At 43.1% G+C, this 20863-nt stretch overlaps 1 protein-coding gene across 3 annotated transcripts in view; it reads left to right on the top strand.

Annotated features, from left to right (window-relative positions):
• Positions 1 to 20863, top strand: part of ddi2 (DNA-damage inducible protein 2) — a 79359-nt gene that overhangs the window by 37097 nt on the left and 21399 nt on the right. The window contains exons 1-4 of one of the 3 annotated variants that reach the window (XM_070860292.1): positions 3510 to 3674; positions 8367 to 8624; positions 9912 to 10028; positions 13384 to 13518. In XM_070860292.1, the coding sequence (XP_070716393.1) occupies positions 8378 to 8624; positions 9912 to 10028; positions 13384 to 13518 (499 nt within the window). In that variant the 5' untranslated portion in view covers positions 3510 to 3674; positions 8367 to 8377. Of the gene's footprint in view, positions 1 to 3509; positions 3675 to 8366; positions 8625 to 9911; positions 10029 to 13383; positions 13519 to 20863 lie in introns of those variants that run through there. The other 2 variants (XM_070860289.1, XM_070860290.1) reach the window with 2 other exon arrangements.

Raw genomic sequence — 20863 nt, 5'->3', positions numbered from 1 at the left:
GTGCTGGATTGAGATAAGAGAGCTGAATTCCAAACATTTTGTATTCGGCTAGGAAACATAGTTACAACATGAAACTCCACACCAAACGTGTCCCATGTATCAGTGAGAACTGTAGTGATAATAAATAACATATATCATTGATACTGTATAAAATTTACTTATAGCACAACATAATCCATGTAGTGCATTCAAGTGAAGGATTGCGGTGGACAGCAACTTGGGGTAGCTGCCATTTGCCAAATGAAAAGCAGACAATGAATCATAATGCTAAAGTCTAAGATGTAAAGTTTAAGCAAAGTGTGATTGTAGCTCCATTGCTCAGGTTTACTTTGCTGCTAATGAAAATTCATTGAAACAGCAATAATTATTTCACATATAGGATGAAAAACACGGGATGAAATTTAACTTAGGCGATGTACAAACGGGCGATAGTGAATCGGTCGCCTTATATACACCCCGCCCAATTTTCCTTTTCAGGAAAAGAGTGTGGCTGTATAATGCATGGCCGATGCGCTACCACTTGATTTGCGCTCACTGTAGTTGAATTTCATACCCACAGAATTTTGTATCTAGTTTTCGCTTTTGGCATTTGTGGACTGTTTGATCCAAGGCAAGACAAGTTGCAGCCCTTTATAATGAAAGAAGTGCAGTACGGAGGTCTGCTGCAACTTCAAGTGCCAGCCCAGATGGTCCAGGATTCTTCCAAGAGCCCTGAGAGGATATACAATTGGGGTTGCTAAAAAAAAACAGCAGAATTGTCAACATTGGCGAAATGATAAGAACCGTGTTTTTTTTTTAAAGAGTAGGGTACATAAAAATAGATTGTATTTTTTAAAAGATTGAGATTTGGCGGATCTGAATCAGTCTTAAGGAGATTCATCTTACTGATATAAGAGACTATCACTTTCAATGGGAGAGCAGGGTGGGCAGAAGGTAAGGGCAGCCAGGTTAATTCCGAGATAACATGCCAAGCAAAGGATAATTGCAGTTAAGTCAAGTATCTCTGTGGCATAGTTGTTAATTTGATAACAGATCGATCCAAAATATTCAAGGGCAAGGTTGATGAGTTACGAGCCAGCCTGGCTCATTAATGGAATCTGGAGAGGTACACCTATCACTGGGGAGCTGGGATTCTCCCCACTCTGCTCCAGATGACCCTGCTGGACAATACCTTAAAGGGTAACATAGTGCTAGCCAGATAATCCAGAAGCTTTCCAATAAGTCCTGAAGTCTGGGCTCTGACAAACTGCACTCCCCTGTTCTCGCTGATGTACATTGGCTCCCGGTCCAGCAATGCCTCAATTTTACAATTCTCATCCTATTGTTCAAATCCCTCCATGGCTTCGCTCCTTCCTATCTCTTGTCACCTCCTCCAGCCCCACAACCTTCCAAAAACATTCTTCCAACTCTGGCCTCTTGTGCATCCCCCGCTTCATTCGGCCCAGGATTAGCAGTACCACCTAGGCCCTAAACTCTGGAACCCCCACACCCCCTAAACCCCTCCACCTCTCCTTTAAGACACTCATTAAAACCTGGAACCTAAAACCTACCTCTGACCAAGCTTTTCTAATGTCTCCTGCCAATTTTTGTCTGACTATGATCTTGTGAATCACCTTACTGAACGTTTTACTACATTAACTGCAGATTGTTGTTAAGCTCTCGGGCCTTAGGTATATGAGATGTGTGAGAGAGTATGCATTCCAAATTAGTTTGGTTTGGAGACCCTTTAACATGGTGATGGGTGTCTGCACTTGCTGAGCCCAAAAAAGAAAATATCATCGCTTCGATATAATATATAACACATTGATAACATGTAAAAGAAAAACTTGTATTTGTATAGCGCCTTTCAAGACCACTGGACATCCTAAAATGCTTTACAACCAATGGAGTACTTTTGAAGTATAATCACCGTTGTAGTGTAGGAAACACGGCAGCACAGCAAGCTCCAACAAACAGCAATGTGATAATGACCAGATAATCTTTTTAGTGATGTTGATTACATAAGAACATAAGAATTCGGAGCAGGCATAGGCCATTCAGCCCCTCGAGCCTGCTCCGCCATTCACTGAGATCATGGCTGATCGTCTACCTCAACTCCACTTTCTTGCACTATCCCCATATCCCTTGATTCCCTTAATATTGGCTTGGACACCGGATAACTACCCTACTCTGCCATATTTCCTACATTACAACAGTGACTATAGATCAAAAGTACTTCATTGACCATATGGTTAATAATGAAGAAAGCTGTCGACTACAGGAAGATATCAATGGACTGGTCAGGTGGGCAGAACAGTGGCAAATGGAATTTAATCTGGAGAAGTGTGAGGTAATGGATTTGGGGAGGACCACAAGGCAAGGGTAGGACACTGAGAAGTGTAAAGGAACAGAGGGACCTTGGAGTGCATGTCCACAGATCCCTGAAGGTAGCAGGACAGGTTAATAAGGTGGTTAAGAAGGCATACGGGATGCTTACCTTTATTAGCTGAGGCATAGAATATAAGAGCAGGGAGGTATGCTTGAACTGTATAAAACACGAGTTAGGCCACAGCTAGAGTACTGCGGGCAGTTCTGGTTACCACATTACAGGAAAGATGTGATTGAGAGGGTACAGAGGAGATTTACAAGGATGTTGCCTGGACTAGAAAATTTTTGCTGTGAGAAAAGATTGGATAAGCTGGGCTTGTTGTATTGGAACAGAGGAGGCTGAAGCAGACCGAATTGAGGTGTATAAAATTATGAGGTGCCTAGATAGAGTGGATAGGAAGAACCTATTTCCCTTAGCAGATGGGCCAATAACTAGGGGGCATAGATTTAAAGTAATTGGTAGGAGGTTTAGAGGGAATTTGAAGAGAAAATCTTTCACCCAAATGGTGGTGGGGGTCTGGAACTCACTGCCTGAAAGGGTGGTAAAGGCAGAAACACTCACATTTAAAAAGCACTTGGATATGCACTTGAAGTGCCGTAACCTACAAGGTTACTGACCAAGAGCTGGAAAGTGGGATTAGGCTGGATAGATCTTTGTCGGCCGGCACGGACCCAATGGGCCGAATGGCCTCCTTCTGTGCTGGAAATTTGTATGATGATTCTTCTGCGAAATGGTGCCATGGGATCTTTTACATCCACCTGAGAGAGCAGACAGGACCTCGGTTTAACGTCTCATCCGAAAGACGGCACCTCCGACAGTGCAGCGCTCCCTCAGCACTGCACTGGAGTGTCAGTGTAGAATATGTGCTCAAAGTCCCTGGTGTGGGACTTGAGCCCACAATCCTTCTGACCCAGAGGCGAGTGGGCCACAGTTGTAATGATATACATGAAGTGCATACACCGAAATGGGATGTCTGTGATTCTGGGCCATTGGGGGCTCCAGGAGGGGTACTGGTTCTTGCTGTGAGGTTGGCAGAGCTGGGCCCAGGCTCGGTGACGTGGGCGCGGCGTGGCCGCCAGGTGGGACACGTGGGCGCGCCGCTGTGACGCCGGAGGCTTGCGTGCGCGCCGTCGGTTCTGGCGGAAGATGGTGGCGATGGCGGATCTGAGCGACTGAGAGCGGGAGTCGCCGGGAGGCCAGCGGCGGACACACGGAAGCGCCAAGAGCCGGGGCTTCGGTCACAAGCAGCGGCCTTGAGCACGCAGCGAGCCGGCACAAGGGAAGGGAAGCGAAGCGAGTCGGGCCGGTGAGTGAGTGAGTGACGGAGGGAGGCCGCAGCCCCCAAAGCTGGGGGTAAATCTCGGCCCGGGACTAGGTGCCAGCATACCCCCCCCCCCCGGGGGCTGTGGGCAGGGTGGCAGGGCCCACCTCGGGCTGAGCTGTGCGCGCCCAGCGGGGACAAAGCCGAGAATGTGTGGAAGCAGCACAGCTCAGCAGGTTGCTCACCGCGGGTTCCGGCTGCTTTGGGCCGGGATCCGGCCCTTTGTACTGGGAGCCTCCCCGGAGCCCAGTGAGGGAGAATTGGCCACATGCCAGTGGTCGCCTTGAAGTACCTGGGTCCAGGGTCAGGTGTAAAACTCACACACTGACCCTGTATTGAGAGCCCCTCCGCCCCTATTACCGAGACGTGGAACTGAATCCAGGACCACTGGGCAGGGAATTAATGAGAGCATCCTGTCTATGGGTAAAGAGGGGTAACATAGATCGTTGAATCCTATAATGAGAAGGCCTTTGTATCCCCATAATAAGAGGGCCAGCATGATCTTTGGACCCCATAATATGGGTAAGGAAGAGGGGAAACATGGCACCTGCACTCTAATGTGGGTAAGGAGGGACCTAATATGAGTTAAGTGTGATGGTATGGTCCCTGTACCCCATGATATGAGTAAGGAGGTCCATGGTCACTACCCGTAATGTGGATAAGGAGGGGTGGAGAGGTCACTATACTCCTCAGGTGTGTATAAAGGATTAACACACGAGAAGCTGACAGGTAGCCAGCAGACCTTGACTTTATTTTGGTTCTGTTAGTCTTTTGAGTTATACAGAATGGGGAGGAGTGAATTGTTTTTGTTTCAGCGTAACCTGGATAGTTCTAGGTGAGTGGTCAAATCTCAAATGATTTTTAACAATGAAACTAAATTTGTCCTGTTCAACAAAAATGTATTTTCTAACCTGGCAAACTGATTTACAAATAAATAGGGGTTGGAGTCTTGCAAAAACTGCCCTGTGAAAGTCATCTTCATTGATCTTGAGAAAAAGTTTGAAATAATTGAATTTTCAATCAAAAAAAAAAATCACATGGTTGCCTGTTTCAGTTCTGTTAGAAAAGTGCTTAGCTGACTGGGGATGCAGATTAAGGACCTTGGTTTGTTTGAATCAACCAGTATGTTTAATTATCATCATTTAATGCGTGGTTATTGGAGCTGAGACTGAACAATAAGTATACATTTCGAATTGTGTAATTATTGAAGTGACTGTACACAGGACTTCGGTAACACATAGTGGGCACGTGACATTTTCATATTGTGTTCATTTGAGCTGTGAAAAAAATCTTGCTCAATTATAGATTTAGGTTTACCAAAGTAGGTTGTATTTGGAAAGTGCAGTTTGAGCTGTATAACACTGGGGGTGATCTGGTTATTAAAGGTCTCCCCCTGGTGCTGGAAATAATTTGTGATAAATTGAGTATTGCATGTACATCTTGTCACTTTCCACTTTAAAGTATGTTGTATTATACCACGTACACTCTTTGGCCGGCTCCAGCCCTAAAAGCTACAGGTACAAAAATAATCAAAAAGGCTACTGGAATGTTGGCCTCTATTTCAAGGAGATTGGAATTCAAAAATGAGGAAGTGATGCTTCAGTTGCACACAACCTTGGTCAGACCCCACCTGGAGTACTGCTTTCAATTTTGGGCACCAAACCTCAGGAAAGATACATTGGTCTTGGAAAGGGTACAGCGCAGATTCACTAGTATCATACCAGGGCTTAACTTCTGAAGACATGTTGTATATAAACTTGGTTTCTATTCCCTTGAGTTTAGAAAGTTGAAGGTGATCTAATTGAGGTATTTAGAAAGATTAAGGGATTCAATAGGGTAGATACAGAGAAACTATTTGCTCTGGTGGAGGAATCCAGAATAAGAGGGCACAATCTTCAAATTAGAGCTAGGCCATTTAGGGATGAAATCAGGAAGTGCCTTTTTACACACAGGGTAGCGGAAATCTGGAACACACATTCTCTTCCCCAAAGGCTCTGGACATTGGGTCAGTTGATATTTTCAAGACTGAGATAGATAGATTTTTGTTAGGTAAGAATATAAAGGGGTATGGATCAAAAGTGGGTAAATGTAATTGAGGTTCAGATCAGCCACAGTCTAATTGAATGGTGGAACAAGCTCGAGGGGCTGAATTGCCTACTCCTGTTCCTATGTTCCATTGGTGACTTGCTGCTATTTATATTCAGACTCCAAACACAGCCTATATCGAGTTGTTGAAAAGTTAGTATGCTATAAAAGTTGCAGTTGGTGATGGTTTTTAGCTGTTGTGCTTATTTGAAGGGAAATGGGCCTTGCACCAAAGAACTTCAGTAACTGATCGAGCAGAGGAACAAAGTTTATTGACAGCAAAGGCAGCTGACACTGAGTCAGTCAAAACTCTTTCAACAAAGTGCTGGGGGTCAGAGAGATAGGCAAAGGGTGTAATCAGATAATCTGTGGAAGCAGTGGTCCCTCTGTTTCTAGGTGGAGAAATGTCATTCGTGGAGCAGGCTGGGGTTGATTAGTGGGGATATTAAATGACAATTCTGGAGTTTTGCTTGATATGGCATGTGCAATGAGCAATGTGGGATTTACTTTGCTGCTTTATGCAACTGAAATTCAGAAAATTCAGATTTTTTTTAAGTGTGACTTTTTTTAAAATTCAGAAACAACTAACAGCGTTACATAAAACAAAATATGTGCTTTCTTCCCTGTATCCCTGGGAGCAGAGTGTTTTGCTGAGACAGGGCAGGTAGTTTAGTTCTGATACATAACAAAACTCCCAATACTGCCACAGTGATTAGAGTGGGGAGATTCTGTTCTTTTAAAAGTGGTTAGAAATCCATCTGGTTTGTATATAGTTTACTATTGACACCATTTCATTCTTAAACAAGATAACAGACATGCCTTTCTGGAGTGGGTCATAGGAATTAAGAGATTTCACACCCAATGTTTTGGCCATGCTAAATTTGTAGCAGTATTGACAAATTTGGGATGTGTTGCTGATTCTTGTACGTAGATCTTAAAGATGCAGTGCTTACTATGTAGGCAAACGCCAACCATTCTGGGTTAGCAATGTTGAAATGTGAAAAGCATCCAGCAGTGGAGTGATAGATTTTGTCCTTCGAAACCACGGCTGTGTGCGGAGAGAGCATTTTGAGTTGAATGACACTGGGGTGAAGTACTGGTGATATGTCACTGCGGTTGGTGTTAGTGATGGAAGCAATTTGAGATGGAGTTAAGAGCATCACACAAGTAGCTTATCACAACTTTACAGTGTTATTTTAAGTGCAGTTTATACTATACTGTATCGATAATATGTAAAGGCCTAGAAATTTGGGTGCGCCCAGTTTGGAGGCAGTAAAACTCGCGAGAAGCGAGACTTTGCGCCAGGCACAGAAGTCTTGCATCTCGCGATAAATTGGGATTACTGCCCCCGAAAAGAAGTGGAGTGCTAAATTCCCTTCCTTTCTGGGGCGGGAGCAAGGCACACGGCTCAGCAGCGCTATGCACCGGGCCGCGTAGCGCTGCCGTGTAGGAGGGGCTCTTCACTGAGTTAAAGGAAAGGCCCCAAGCTGCATACTCTGCAGATTGTGAACACACTTGCCGAGACCATCGGGTGCAGGGGTTCCGTGCAATCAGCCCGGCACTCGAGCAGAATGCTGGACTGAGCGATCGCAGCACGGACCCCGCATCCAAAGCAACAACGGCATGGACAAGAAAATCGGCCATTTTTTCGGAGCAGCAGTCCCCCACCCCTTTAAATTTTGCCCCACTTGTGGCTGGCCGCCCGGTACACGTCCCCTGAGGCTGACGCTGTCATCGTCCAGCGCAGCTTCAGGGAGAGATACTCAATTTAGGGGACGCTAACAGGAAGCGCAAATGACCTGAATTTCTCCCCCAAAATGTCTTGTGACAATATGAATGCGATCTGTTTCTTATTGAGTTTATTGAACTGATCAAGTTCTGGATAATAAATGTCCAGAACTAAATGCAAAACTCTTCCAAAATTTCACAACCACTTGGTGTTTCTCAAATGGCTGAAGGCTGTGTAGAACAGATCGGATAACTGAGGATTCTCGATTTGATTGAGACATCTGGATGGATAAGGTCCCTAAACACTTGACGTGACTTCCAGTCTTTGCCTTTGTACTCCCTTTATTTTTTCATTTTATCGAAAAAATATCTCCCTATCTGGGTGTGATTGCTGTTCTACCCGATTCCAGCCAGTGGGGAAATCGTGTGGCCTGCAAGGGCAATATATTATGAGTGTGTATTGTAATTATGGAAGCTATTAAATAGTGGGGTGCTGATAACTTTAAAGTCCCATCAGATTTCTACTGGGAATTTTTTGCTGCTCTAATCCAAGAAACATCAAGTATAGAACCTTGCAAATATGTCTCCTATATATGTTCAGTTCTAGACTCCTGTACCATGGACAGATTTTATTCTGATGCATGTATTTTGATATGACTGGTAGAGTCCAAAGCTGTATGAAGAGGGGAGACTATCAACAGAACTCCCAGCAGTTATAGTACTGCCAACATCTAGTTAATATTATTGATATGAACATTGAGTTGTTCAGTTTTTAGTCCTTTGTATTATGATACATACTGGATCTGAGAATTGTCATACTTTCAACCTGCATTTGAACAAATCTTTCTCTCGTTTGTATTCTAGAGTGGCATGCAATGGCCAGCTCATCAGACAGCGAGGATGACAGTTTTATTGCCATGGACACAGAAGAAGTATTGGATGGGCCCATGGAGCAAGACGAGGAGCCTCATGTCGAATTGGAAGTTGAGGAAATGAGACATAACCGCTCGATGTTAGAGTTGCCTGAGGAGGTGCTGGAATACATCTTGTCTTTCTTGTCTCCATACCAGGAGCACAAAACAGCTGCTCTTGTTTGTAAACAGTGGTATCGACTCATTAAAGGTATGGAACGTGGTTCAGGGTAAAAGGTTTGGAGTAGGATAGAGATCGGGAATTGTGACCAAAAAGTTATTTTGTTGCAGGCTATAATGTGAATACTATAGCAAGAAAAAATTGATTATCTTAAGTTGGCAGTAAGAACATAGAATTTCTATGAATAGGAAAAGGGTGTTGGGTCCAATAAATTGGTCCCTTTTTGATAGATCACCCCAACCCGCTCACTATAGTCTGTCTCGTGAAATGCATCTGATCATCTCTTGAACCCATTTTTATTGTCCTAGTTATATCCTTCTCTGGTAACTTTCCACAACTTAATTTCTCCGAGTGAAAACTTTTCACCTGTCTTCCCTTCCTATTTATAACTTCCTGATATTTGAACGCATCACCACAATGGACTGTTTACCTGGTTCTACTTCATCAAATCCCTTCGCAATCTTGAAGACTTTAATGAGGTAAAGAATGCAAGGCTGTGGGTGTTTGTGCATCCTCTTCAACTGATCCACGGAATTTAGTTTCCTTCATTGGAGCCAAGATTCTTAGTACCCTCCAGTATTGACACTTTTATCCTCCATGTTCGGCTCTCTGCACCAGTTTATGTTCCTTCCTTATGCATTATTGGGGGTGGGGTGGGAGGAAGAAATCAAAAATAAAAGGGCCATGTCCGTGCAGCCACATAACTAGGTAAAATGGAGTGTCACCTGTGGCTCAGTTGGTATCCCCCTCGCCTCTGAATCAGAAGGTTATTGGTTCAAGTCCTACTCCAGAGACTTGAGCACAAAAATGTACTGAGGGAGTGCTGCACTGTCGGAGGTGCTGACTTTCAGATGAGACGTTAAACCAAGGCCCCGTCTGCGCTCTCGGGTGGATGTAAAAGATCCCATGGCACTATTTTGAAGAAGAGCAGGGGAGTTATCCCCAGTGTCTTGGCCAATATTTATCTCTCAATCGGCATCACCCAAAGCAGATCCTCTGGTCATTATCACGTGGCTGTTTGTGGGGAGCTTGCTGCGTGAAAATTGGCTGCTGCATTTCCTACATTACAACAGTACCTACGCTTCAAAAAGTACATCATTGGCTGTAAAGCGCTTTGGGACATCCGGTGGTCGTGAAAGGCGCTGTATAAATGTAAGTCTTTCTAAAAGTACCATTGCTAGTGGTTTGTGAGTAAGATGTCACAAGGAGGTAATTGACTCCATGAAATCCCTACAGGAAGAAAGGGCGGGGCAAATAGAGGGATCTTCTTCCCTTTTTAAAAATGGCTCTAAGTTTCGATGTCTCTTTGACTCCCAGGTGTGGCTCACCAGTGTTACTATGGTTTTATAAAAGCTGTTCATGGAGGATATATTCAATGGGAGAGCCGGACCTATCCATATCCTGGGACGCCGATTACCCAGCGCTTCTCACACAGTAAGTAGAGTTTCCTGATGGTATTGTTTCGGGCTGGGTGGACTAGAGAGTGTTTATTAAAGCAGCTACTGTATTGGCATTGCTGCTCTGCATGAATTATAACTGCAGTTTACTGTGCTAAAGCAGAAAACCCACAGGGATTGTGCTAATTTACCTTGCTTGCCACTGTCAGAATCTATTTTTAATAATTGTTTTTTGGGGATCTACCAAGAAGAAAGTGAAACATTGATTTTGGTGAGTACTTGAGTGCCGCTCACTTTCTTCTCCTTCCATTTTTCTCCCCTTTTGTCCCCGAGGTGCTGACTATTGCTGGGGTATGGGTTCCGTGGGTGCTGATTCTCGTATGGATTGAAGGCAATGGCATTCCGCCACCCCCCCCCCCCCCCCCAGTACCTCTCCTGTAATGACTGTACCTGATTTTTGAGCATAGCGAGTGAGTGTCAGCAAGCTGTGCAGGACATCGCTGCCAGTCCTGTGATCCCCATCCATAACACAAACCAGGAGGCTAAACAGTGAATGATCGTTTACGCTGGTTGGCAAATTGATAACTGTGGGACATAGACAGGATTTTCACAGTAGAAGGAAGAGGGAAGTTAAAAGAAATGTTTTCACACATGAAATCTTTAACATAATTTAACTTTGAATTGGATAAGCATTTAAAAAGACAGAAATTAAAAAGATATGTAGAAAGAGCAGAGAAATGAGATTGGAGTAGATAGCTCCAATTACAGAGTTAGCGCCAGCACAGGTATGCCTTTGCTCTAAAATCTTTAATCCTAGGTTCCATCCCCAGTCTGTGCTGGAGTTAGCTGATCTCAGCCAAACTATAATTTGGGTTGTTGCAATTGGCTGCAGTAACCTAGACTCGAGGAGAGGAGAACAGCCCGGGTTGCCATTCCTGATCTCTATCCAGTGACTCCCGCTGGAAAGTGGATGTTAGCTAAGGACAGGATGAGGCTTGCCTGATATCCCACCAATACCATCATGTGATCTCAAAGCTGAGAAAATGGTCAGTGTTGGGCGCGACATTTGAGGGTAACCAATATTATTGGAACCAAACCCCAGCAAGAGTTACAACATGAGATTTGAGTATCCTTATACAGGAGGAATTTTAATTTTTCTGATTTGCAGCACTAGGAATGCCAAACCAATTTATGTGGCATCCCAAATCAATTTTTAATTTTTTTTGCCCCAACTGGTTTATTTAGTGGGATAACTGAAGCCTTATACAGTTAACCGAAAGCTTCTAACTCCATTCCAACTTGCACATTGTAAAAAGTATTTAGGTTTAGTCTGTCCAAATCCTGATTATAGTTCATTTGCCTCATCTGAGCATTGGTAGGAGCTGTTCTGTAGTGGTCCAAAACCATTTAATTACTTTTCCTATGTATAAAGCAAGATATCATCAAGTAGGGGAAATTACAGGGGCAATAACCCTTGACTTCTTGTGGTCTTGAGAGCCCCATAAGCCTCTGCCTGTCCTCAGTGTGTTCTCTTGTCTTCAATTGTTGCCCTGCTCTCCAAATACGAAAACATTTTCAGGTCCTTTTCTGTTCTGGAACCAGTTAGTCGATTCCAACTTGTAGTTCTGATAGATGAACCTCAGACCTGGAAGCTGTGGTTGCTCAACCAACATTTGTTCTAAACAGGGCCACGTTTGTTAGTTTTTTCATGCCAAGGTGCGATCAATGCTATTAGTTTCTCGTACTCATTACTTGGCCACCTAGCTCTATGTCTTCATCAACTTTTATTTATCAGTAGTACTCTATTGTGTTGTTTGTGAATAGTGTGAAGAGGAAAGGACTAGAACAGATCCCCTGTGGATCTCCATTAGTTACTGGCCAGCTAGTCAGAGCCTTTTCCATTCATCATTACTTCCTATTGCTGAGCCGGTTCTCAATTGGTGAGCCTCAACTTTTTTTTAATGGTCCTTGCACATGGGATATTAATCAAATATTACCTGAAAATCCGAGTAGATCACATCCAGTGCAGTCACCTTATTGATCAACTTAATTCCCTCCTCAAAAAAATAATTCCAGTATATTTGAGACATTGCTTTGTTGCTTTTAAATTTATGTTGACTGTTTCTTTGGACAGACATTGATAGCATCACGCAAAATGCTCTCGTGCATTTTCCCCCACTAATGTTGGGCTGGCTAGTTTGGATTTTCATGCTGCACTCCTTTTTTGAGAATCAGAGTTCCACTCAGTTCATCCAATATTCAGGTACAGCTCCTGTAGTTATAAAACTCCTAAAAAAAATAAGGAACTTATAAAAAAAATATTAACTAGACCTTCACTTATTTCTGACTTTTTTGAGGATTCTAGAGTGTATGCCCCCTGCTCCAGGTGACATGCCTATATTTAAGTCCTTGTGTTTTTTTTTATAACACATGCTTTAGTGATAGATATTTGTCTTAGTATCCCAAGATGAAATGACATAGCCAGAATTAGTCCACAATTTTTATTTGTGAAAATTGTATAAGTACAGACTCATTTTCTGAAGTTTTAGTGAATTATTTTACAGATTATTTTAAGAAGATTATGCAGTTTCTTTTACAAGGATAGGTGTGTTATGCCGTCTAAATACCATAGAGTAATTATTGTTAAGTAAATCAATCCAAGCTAATTGTGCGGTTAGATAACTTTACAGATTGCAATGGAGTTGTCAGTTTCGGGCTGTAGCTTGGAAGCATTAACCAGTTTAAGGTTGTTTTGCATCTTAAAAAAAAATACATATAAATATAAAATATGTGGAATTGCATTATGAAGAGTCAAGACCAAGTGTAGTATTTAAGTGAAGTGAGGTTAGATGGCAGAGATAGTTAGACCAGGGTATGCAGACAAAATTATTTTTAAAAATAATATATTCTGTCCTAATTTGATTTTGTCCACATTTTACTGGAAATTGCCTTTGTAAACTTCTCATGTACTTGCACCCTTCCACAAGTGGTGGCACTGCAGTGCCTCCACTGACAAGAGGATGTAATTACAGTTTCCATAGGCAGTTGCCATTATAATTGTGAACAATGAACTTTATAATGGCAAATGTTGACAGTGTGTGCAGACATGAGACATTTTTAATATCTCAGTTAATTGTAAACTTGGAATGGTAGCAGCATCATTAACAGTAAACACATTTCCATCTCTGATTCCCACACTACAATTTTCACCATGTGTCTTGGGAGTCATGTTTAATGGGATTTACTATTTTGAGGATACAATATATTTGATAGTGTAGAGTGTTAAATAAGATCAGTGTCGCAGTTGAGATTTATTGCAGTGTAGCTGTTGGCGTTCTATCCCCCTCACACACTGAAACAAGGCCTCCCACCGTTCATGTCTTTAATTCCAGGTGCTTGTTACTATGATGCCAATCAGTCCATGTACGTCTTTGGGGGTTGCACTCAAAGCAGTTGTAATGCAGCATTCAATGACCTCTGGCGGCTTGACCTCAACAGCAAAGAATGGATCCGACCTCTGGCATCAGGTATGTCCTAGAACAGGTGGTGAAGAGTGTCAATCTAAATGAAATGTAACATTGATCAAAATAACTGAATCTGCCTGTCTGCTTAGAGATGTCAGATAAGAATATAAGAAATAGGAGTAGGCCATTTGGCCCCTCGAGCCTGCTCCGACATTCAGTAAGATGATCATGGCTGATCTGATCTTGGCCTCAACTCCAGTTTCCTGCCCGCTCCCCATAATCCTTGACGCTCTTATCATTCAGAAATCTGTCTTATCTCCACCTTAAATATATTCAATGACCCAGCCTCCACAGCTCTCTGGGGTAGAGAATTCCATAGATTCATGACCCTCTGAGAGAAGAAATTCCTCCTCATTTCCGTTTTAAATGGGCGATTCTGAAACTATGCCCCCTAGTTCTAGATTCCCCCACGAGGGGAAACATCCTCTCTGCATCTACCCTGTCAAGCCCCATCAGAATCTTATACGTTTCAGTAAGATCACCTCTCATTCTTCTAAACTGCAATGAGTATAGGCCCAACTTGCTCAACCTTTCTTCATAAGACAACCCCTTCATCTCCAGAATCAACCTTCTCTAAACTGCCTCCAATTCAGTTATATCCCTCCTTAAATAAGGTGACCAAAACTGTACGCAGCACTCTAGGTGTGGTCTCACCAACGCCCTGTACAGATGTTAAAAGCAGAAGTGCCTGGATTGGATACATTTCTTGATGGATTGTTGGTCAATGCATGGGTTGTAATTTAGAGTTAATACCCCACTGGGCTATGTCAATCAGTAACAAACAAAAGCTGTTTGTTAATGGTGCTGCAATAGCAAAGCAGAATAGCTTCCACTGTATACTGAAAGTGTTACAGCAAGCTTCCTCAATGGCTGAGTGAGGAGTGCAATAAACTGGATCTTGTTCGCCCATACAGACAGGAAGGTTCAGTGCAGCTGATCTCAGCCAGCAGTTTGAGTACAACTGTCTGTCTCAGCACTCCTTGGGCTAGGGCAGTGAAAATTAGCCAGAGTTCCCGATGCTAATCACTATCCAACAACTCTTGCTGAAAATTGCCAGTGTGTGGCCCCAGGTGAGGACAGATTGGGGTCGGCCATGATGCCTTTCACAGTTAAATAACATGCCAACTAAGCTCAAACATGAAGACTGGGCACTTGGGTGACATCCCAAAGGCCCACTGGAGCCCATGGAACCTGTTCTGCAACACGAATTGGCATGTTCAGGAGAGTAAAGAATAAAATTGGCAAAACCAGAACCCCACATGAAACCACCTTGTTATAACATATTTGTTCTTCATTGGGACGCAAACCACATTAAAGCGCAGAGGAGCTCTTAACCTGAGATGATGAATTCTAGAAAAAACTGCATCTCATCCATGTGAAGGTTTCCAGCTGTGTCCTGAATTTCAGAAGCACAGCCGAACCTACTGAGTATTTCCCGAATGTGTAGAAGGAATGGGCTTTATTTCATTTACATCGGGGACAGTTAGAACAGAATTGAACTGACTCTTGTGTGGTTGAATTCTATAACTCAAAACATTTTATGCATGAATGAGGATTTTTATAACATTAGGCAGTTGATAGATTTTTGAAAACATTTGAAGCAAGTTCTGGTAATGCTGTGTGTATTCACAGTTTAAAAATATCTGCAAAATCAACCACATTGGAAAGAACATTGCAGAAGGGTGTTAATCATAATGCTTTGTAGCTGATTTTAAAAATGTTTTTGACAGTTTTCTTCCCTCCTCTCCCTGCAACAATGATTCTTTTTGCTTATGGTTCTGTGCCGCCTTATACCTTGCGCAAGGCCATTCTTCATGCACGGCAAGATATTCAACCGTGTGGGACATTCCTGTCGTCGCCTGATATCCACACACACTAGCAGGGTTCACTGGAGAGCGATTAGGAGTGGTACAAAGGAAGAAGAAAACACTTGTATTTAGATAGTGCCCGTCATGTCCTCAAGCAAAATGCTTTACTACTATTGAATTATTTTTGAAGTATTGTCACTGTTTTGTAGGCAAATACAGCAGTCAGTTTCACACAACAAGATCCCACGAATAGCAATGAGATAGATAACTAGTTAAATCTGTTTGGGTGCTGTATGTTGGAGGAATGTTGACCAGGCCACCAGGACAACTCCCTCTTCGAAAAAGTTCTGTTGCATCCACCTGAACAGATGGTTGGGCCCTCGTTTAACATCACATCCATAAGACGGCAACTCCGACAATCCAGCATTCACTTAGTGCTGCACTTGAGTGTCAGCCTAGATTATATTTTTGGGTCCTTTAGTGGGCCTCGAGGCCCAGATTCAGTAGGTGAGAGTGCTATTGTGTTAGCCGTGGCTCAGTGGGTATCACTCTCACCTTTAAGTCAAAGATTGTGGGTTGAAGTCCCGCTCTAGAGATTTGAGCTCAAAAATCTAGGCTGACACTCCAGTGCAGTGCTGAGGGAGTGCTGCACTGTCGAAGGTGCTGGCTTTCGGATGAGATGTTAAACTGAGGCCCCATCTGCTCCCTCAGGTGGACGTAAAAGAAACCATGACACTATTTTGAAGAAGAGCCGGGGAGTTATCCTCTGTGGCCTGGCCAATATTTAGCCCTCTATCAACATCACTAAAAAACAGATTACTTGGTCATTATCACATTGCTGTTTGTGGGAGCTTGCTGTGCGCAAATTGGCTGCCGTGTTTCCTACATTACAGCAGTGCCAACACTTCAGAAATGTTTCTTGATTGTAAAGTGCTTTGGGACATCCTGTGGTCGCTAAAGGCACTATATAAATGCAAGTTGTCCTCTTTTCTTTTACTATTGAGCCAAGCTGGCACAAAGTCAGCTAACTCAGCACAGAGTAGGAATTGAACCTGGGACCATCCTTGTCTGTATGGTACAGTATTCACTGAACCCCGTAACTAACGATGAGTATCGTCTTTAGGTAGACGTGTTGGAGAGTTGCAGTATTGACCTTGTTGTATTTCTCCTGAAACCACCTTTTCTTCAATGTGCACAAGTCTTTTTAAAATGCTGAAAGACGAATGATGTAATCAGGTTAATTTAATTTAAATTGTGATTACGGAACGACAGGACAGAAATACAAAATTCTGAAGTGAAACTAGACATTAGACCGACTTTTCCCCACTGCAGAGTTGTATCTAATGTGGAACAGACTGATCAAAAACAGAAAATGCTAAATACTTAAACGGAGCTGGATGAATATCTGGTTGAGGATGGAATGATGGTTCTAAGAGTAAGTATAGGCCTGGAAAGTCACATACTGCAGGGAATCCAATAATTCCAGTCCTCTTGAGACCATGGGGATTTCATCTGGAATGTAGCTGGTCAGCATTTGAGCAATGTAGATTGTAGTATTGCATTGTCATCCTGGAGTTCTGAGAGGAATTTGAGTTTTATTTCAAAGGCTTACCAGCTGCTGGACTTAAATTGAAGAGTTCCTGAAGTGCAAATTGTATGTGGTCTGTTGGAAGGCGGGCGCCCAACGACCCTTTCATAATTTCTTGTGTTTTTATGCTGTGTTGCAATAGGGTTTCTAATGCATTAAGTTGTTTCTATACAGTGCTTTCTCGTATTTTATTCTGGATTGGATTTTACAGTGTGCTGCAATGGATTTGTGTTGCGTTTTATACTATCTTGCACTAGGTTCTACGTTGCAATAGGTTGAGTTTTTATGTTGTGCTGTGTTTGGTTTTACCTTGCATTAGATTTTAGTTGCGCTGTGTTGGCTTTCGCGCTTTGTTGGGTTGAGTTTCTATGCCAATTTGTGTTGGGTTTTCTGAACATCGTGTTTACTTTTATGCTGCTGTTGAGTGTTGTGTTGGGTTTTACCCTCTTGCTTTGGGTGTTCGGCTGAATTGTACTGAGTTTTTATACCCAGTTGTGGTGGGTTTTACAATGAAGGTTTTAACTGTTAGGCTGAGTTTTAACGGCAACTTGCTTTTTATTTTCTGTTTTGGGTTTTACGTTGCGTTACTTTAGGTTGAGGTTTTAAACTTTGTGTTGGGTTTTACTTTGCACTACATTGGGTTTTTATGCCATGTTCTGTTGGGTTTTATGCTGCATTGATTTATTTTACGATGCGCTGCACATTTTATGGTGCATTGGGTTGTTATGCTATGCTGTATTGATTTTATGTTGACTTGCTGTTGCATATTCTCTAGATGGGTTTTGAATTTTGTAAAGTGGAGGTTAAATAATTTGGGCTTTTCAAAAGTCTTTTGTCAGTTAATTGTACAGGTTGTACCTCTCGGGTCCAGAACCCTTGGGACTGACCGGTGCCGGATCAGAGAATTTTCCAGACCACGGGAGGTCACGCTGACCCTAGACGTACCAGGTCCTGGTGACAGCGCACGGGGCCCCTGAATGCCTCCGTCACGCTCCGGCAGCAAAACTCCGACCTCATTCCCTCGCCGCACTGGTTTGCTGACCTTTTCCAGACAAGATGGAGTCCCGATCCCGAAGCTGGATTTGCGCATTTGCTACGCAGAAGGCTACTGTGCAGCATTTAGTCCGGAATCACAACGACCCTGCCGCGTTCTGTGCATACGCTGCACAGAAGTCTATTGCGCAGCATTTCGCCGCTCAGAATTTCTCCGTTTTTTTTTCAATCCTCGGCACCTAAATCCTCGCCTGCCCTTCCCTTCCCTTTCGTTGTCTGGCCTGTTTACCTCCATGAACAACGTGGGACATGACCCCCGATGGGAATGATTCCAGATTAAACAGTCCCGGACTGGAGAGATACAACCTGTATTGCATCATATTTTAACAGATGGAAAGTCTTCATCTGGAAGATTGTGAGGAAAATAATGTGGAGAATACTTGTTGCCATAAACTCGTCTTGTTCAGCAATCTGAGTGCAAAATGTTTAGCAGTACTCAATTTAAAAAAAAAAAAAAATAATTTCTAATTAGTTAGTATTTATTGTTGTTTACACATTGTTGGTATGTGTGGTGCCCACAGGCTGAGGTGGTAAGTTGCCAATTCAGACGTTAATGTAGATCGGTTTGAAATTCTTGAAATAAGAATGAGGTGACGTTCTGACCTCTGAACCAGGACGCTGTCCGAGGATCACTGGATTCGCTCAACATTGTTACTAAAATGCATGAAAAGCGTGATAAGAAATTAGTGTATTTACTGGTATACACTTGGCACAGAGAGGAGTGGAAAGTGCTGCTTTTGGAAGAAGTTCTCGTATTTATCTCCAGGGGATTGGAATTCAAAAGTGAGGATGTAATGCATCAGTTGTACAGAGCCTTAGTCAGATCCCATCTGGAGTACCGCATTCAAATTTCAGCAATGAGCCCCAGGAAAGATATAATAGCCTTGGAAGGGATACAGTGCAGATTCACCAGAATTTTTTATTATTCATTCAAGGCCAACATTTATTGTCCATCCCTAATTGCCCTCGAGAAGGTGGTGGTGAGCTGCCTCTTAAACCGCTGCAGTTCATGTGGTGAAGGTACTCCCACAGTGCTTTTAAGGAGGGAGTTCCAAGATTTAGACCCAGTGGCGATGAAGGAACGGCAATATACTTCCAAGGCAGGATGGTATGTGGCTTGGAGGTGGTGGTGTTCCCATGCGCCTGCTGCCCTTGTCCTTCTAGGTTGTAGAGGTTGCGGGTTTAGGAGGTGCTGCCAAAGAAGATACTTGACTTGTATTCCCTTGAGTTTAGAAAGTTAAGGGGGTGATCTAGTTGAGGTATTTAAAATTATTCAGGGACTCGATATGGTAGATAAAGAGAAACTAATTTCTCTGACTGGTGTGATACAGCTGCTTGATTTACCTCCAGGTTCTTTGAGGATCACAATCTGATTTCTTAGGGACTAGGACCTCGGTATCAATGGGAATTAAATACTTTCTCCCCTTTTCTGAAGATGTTCACTTGTTGCCTGAGTATGGTTGTGACTTGCCAGCAGCTGTCCAGTATCTTGCCGAAGTAAAGATATTTTAGGTTTGACTCGAGACAGTGGGTGTCGGCAGGTTATTCAACCATTAAAAAAAGACCTGCATTTATATAGCACCTTTCACAACCATCAGAGGTCCCAACGTGCTTTACAGCCAATGAAGTACTTTTTGAAGTGTAGCCACTGTTGTAATGTAGGAAACGCAGCAGACAATTTGTGCACAGCAAGCTCCCACAAACAGCAATGTGATAACCAGATAATCTGTTTTTGTTATGTTGATTGAAGGATAAATATTGGCCCGGCCACCGAGGATAACTCCCCTGTTCTTCTTCGAAATAGTGCCATGAGATCTTTTATGCCCATCTGAGAGAGCAGACGGGCCTCAGTCTGAAACCGCCAATCAAACTTGATCTTGTCTTATTAGGATCATAGGAACAGGAGGCGGCCATTAAGGTCGTCAAGCCTGTTCGCCATTCAATTAGATCATAGCTGATCTGTATCTTGCTCCATCTGCCCACCGTGGTTCCATAACCCTTAGTACCCTTGCCTAACAAAAATAAGAACATAAGAAATAGGAGCAGGAGTAGGCCATACGGCCCCTTGAGTCTGCTCCGCCATTTAATATGATCATGGCTGATCCGATCATGGACTCGGGTCCACTTCCCTGCCCGCTCCCCATAACCCCTTAATCCCTTACAGTTAAGAAACTGTCTATCCCTGCCTTAAATTTATTCAATATCCCAGCTTCCGCAGCTCTCGGAGGCATCGAATTCCACAGATTTACAACCCTCTGAGAGAAGAAATTCCTCCTCATCTCAGTTTTAAATAGGCGGCCCCTTATTCTAAGATTATGCCCCCTAGTTCTAGTCTCCCCCATCAGTGGAAACATCCCCTCTGCATCCACCTTGTCAAGCCCCCTCATAATCTTACACGTTTCGATAAGATCACTTCTCATTCTTCTGAATTCCAATGAGTATAGGCCCAACCTCCTCAAACTTTCCTCATAAGTCAACCCCCTCATCTCCGGAATCAACTTAGTGAACCTTCTCTGAACTGCCTCCAAAGCAAGTATATCCTTTCGTAAATATGGAAACCAAAACTGCACGCAGTATTCCAGGTGTGGCCTCATCAATACCCTGTATAACTGTAGCAAGACTTCCCTGCTTTTATACTCCATTCCCTTTGCAATAAAGGCCAAGATTCCATTGGCCTTCCTGATCATTTGCTGTACCTGCATACTAACCTTTTGTATCTCATGCAGAAGTACTCCCAGGTCCTGCTGTACTGCAGCACTTTGCAATTTTTCTCCATTTACATAATAACTTGCTCTTCGATTTTTTTTTTCTGCCAAAGTGCATAACCTCACACTATCCAACATTGTACTCCATCTGCCAAATTTTTGCCCACTCACTTAGCCTGTCTATGTCCTTTTGC

Source organism: Pristiophorus japonicus, chromosome 18, assembly GCF_044704955.1.
Source record: "Pristiophorus japonicus isolate sPriJap1 chromosome 18, sPriJap1.hap1, whole genome shotgun sequence".
Lineage (NCBI taxonomy): Eukaryota > Metazoa > Chordata > Chondrichthyes > Pristiophoridae > Pristiophorus > Pristiophorus japonicus.
This window is presented reverse-complemented; position numbering and strand designations above follow the sequence as displayed.